The following is an 897-nucleotide window of genomic DNA, read 5'->3' on the forward strand; positions in this document are numbered from 1 at the left end:
CCCTGCTCGACCACTGTCTCGTGTTGTGGGAGCCCCTGCTCGACCACCGTCTTGTGCTGTGGGAGCCGCTGCTCAACCACCTCATCATCTACCTCGCGAAACCGCGAGGGCTCTTCGTCCAACAACGTAGCACAAGCCATGCAGAGAGGGCCATCGCTCGCTCTGTGCACTGCTTGTGTCGTTGCTGTTTTGTCTACGACTGTGACGTGGGGCCAGTCTCTTGGCGCCACCAAGAGGTGTGTGAAGACCTCGCTCACGTCGAATCCACGTCGACGCTTGACTGATTGGGCCAGCCAGTCAATCTCTGGCTGATATCGCGCAAGCCAAGGGATGCCCAGGATGCAGTCAAACGCGTAGTTCATCTCGATCACCAAGAAGTCGTCCTTGCTACGGAAGCCGTCGAACGTGTACGACAAAGACACGTCACGCCGCGCAACGCGGCGAGCCTTACCATCTGCGAGTTTGACTTGGATCTCGCCCGGACCATTCCGGACGCGGACTCAAAGCTGGCGGCGATGAGTGCCCACAACCGATGCGATCGTGCTGACACTACTGGCATTCGTGCTGGTGCTGTACGGAGGTTGAATGAAGTCTCTGTCCTTGTCCTCGTCTTGGGTAGTTGTACCAGTGCTACCGACAGTTGTGGTGGATGCCGTGTTTCGTACAACAGTCGTCACCTTAGTATAACGCGACGGGATGGTGACGAAATACTTGTTCATGGCCAGACAAAAGCGCTTGCGGTAGTGTTTCGGGTTGAGCACCGTGATCTCGCCCTCCTCCTGGATCAATCGCTTGCCGGCGTGCTCCATCATCTTCATGAAATCATACTTGTGGATATAGTCGATAATACACGCCACCAGCTCCTGTTTCTTGACATCATAGCCCACCAGCATGGAG

At 56.0% G+C, this 897-nt stretch overlaps 1 protein-coding gene across 1 annotated transcript; it reads right to left on the reverse strand.

The window, feature by feature from the left end:
• Positions 1-500: 500 nt before the first annotated feature.
• PITG_18841 (uncharacterized protein) lies at positions 501-893 on the reverse strand (the record flags this gene model as incomplete). The annotated part of the gene is made up of 1 exon (XM_002997199.1): positions 501-893. The coding sequence occupies one exon, from the start codon at positions 891-893 to the stop codon at positions 501-503; it is 393 nt and encodes a 130-aa protein (XP_002997245.1).
• Positions 894-897: the final 4 nt, after the last annotated feature.

The sequence above is a fragment of the Phytophthora infestans genome, genomic scaffold (genome assembly GCF_000142945.1).
Source record: "Phytophthora infestans T30-4 supercont1.82 genomic scaffold, whole genome shotgun sequence".
NCBI lineage: Eukaryota > Oomycota > Peronosporomycetes > Peronosporales > Peronosporaceae > Phytophthora > Phytophthora infestans.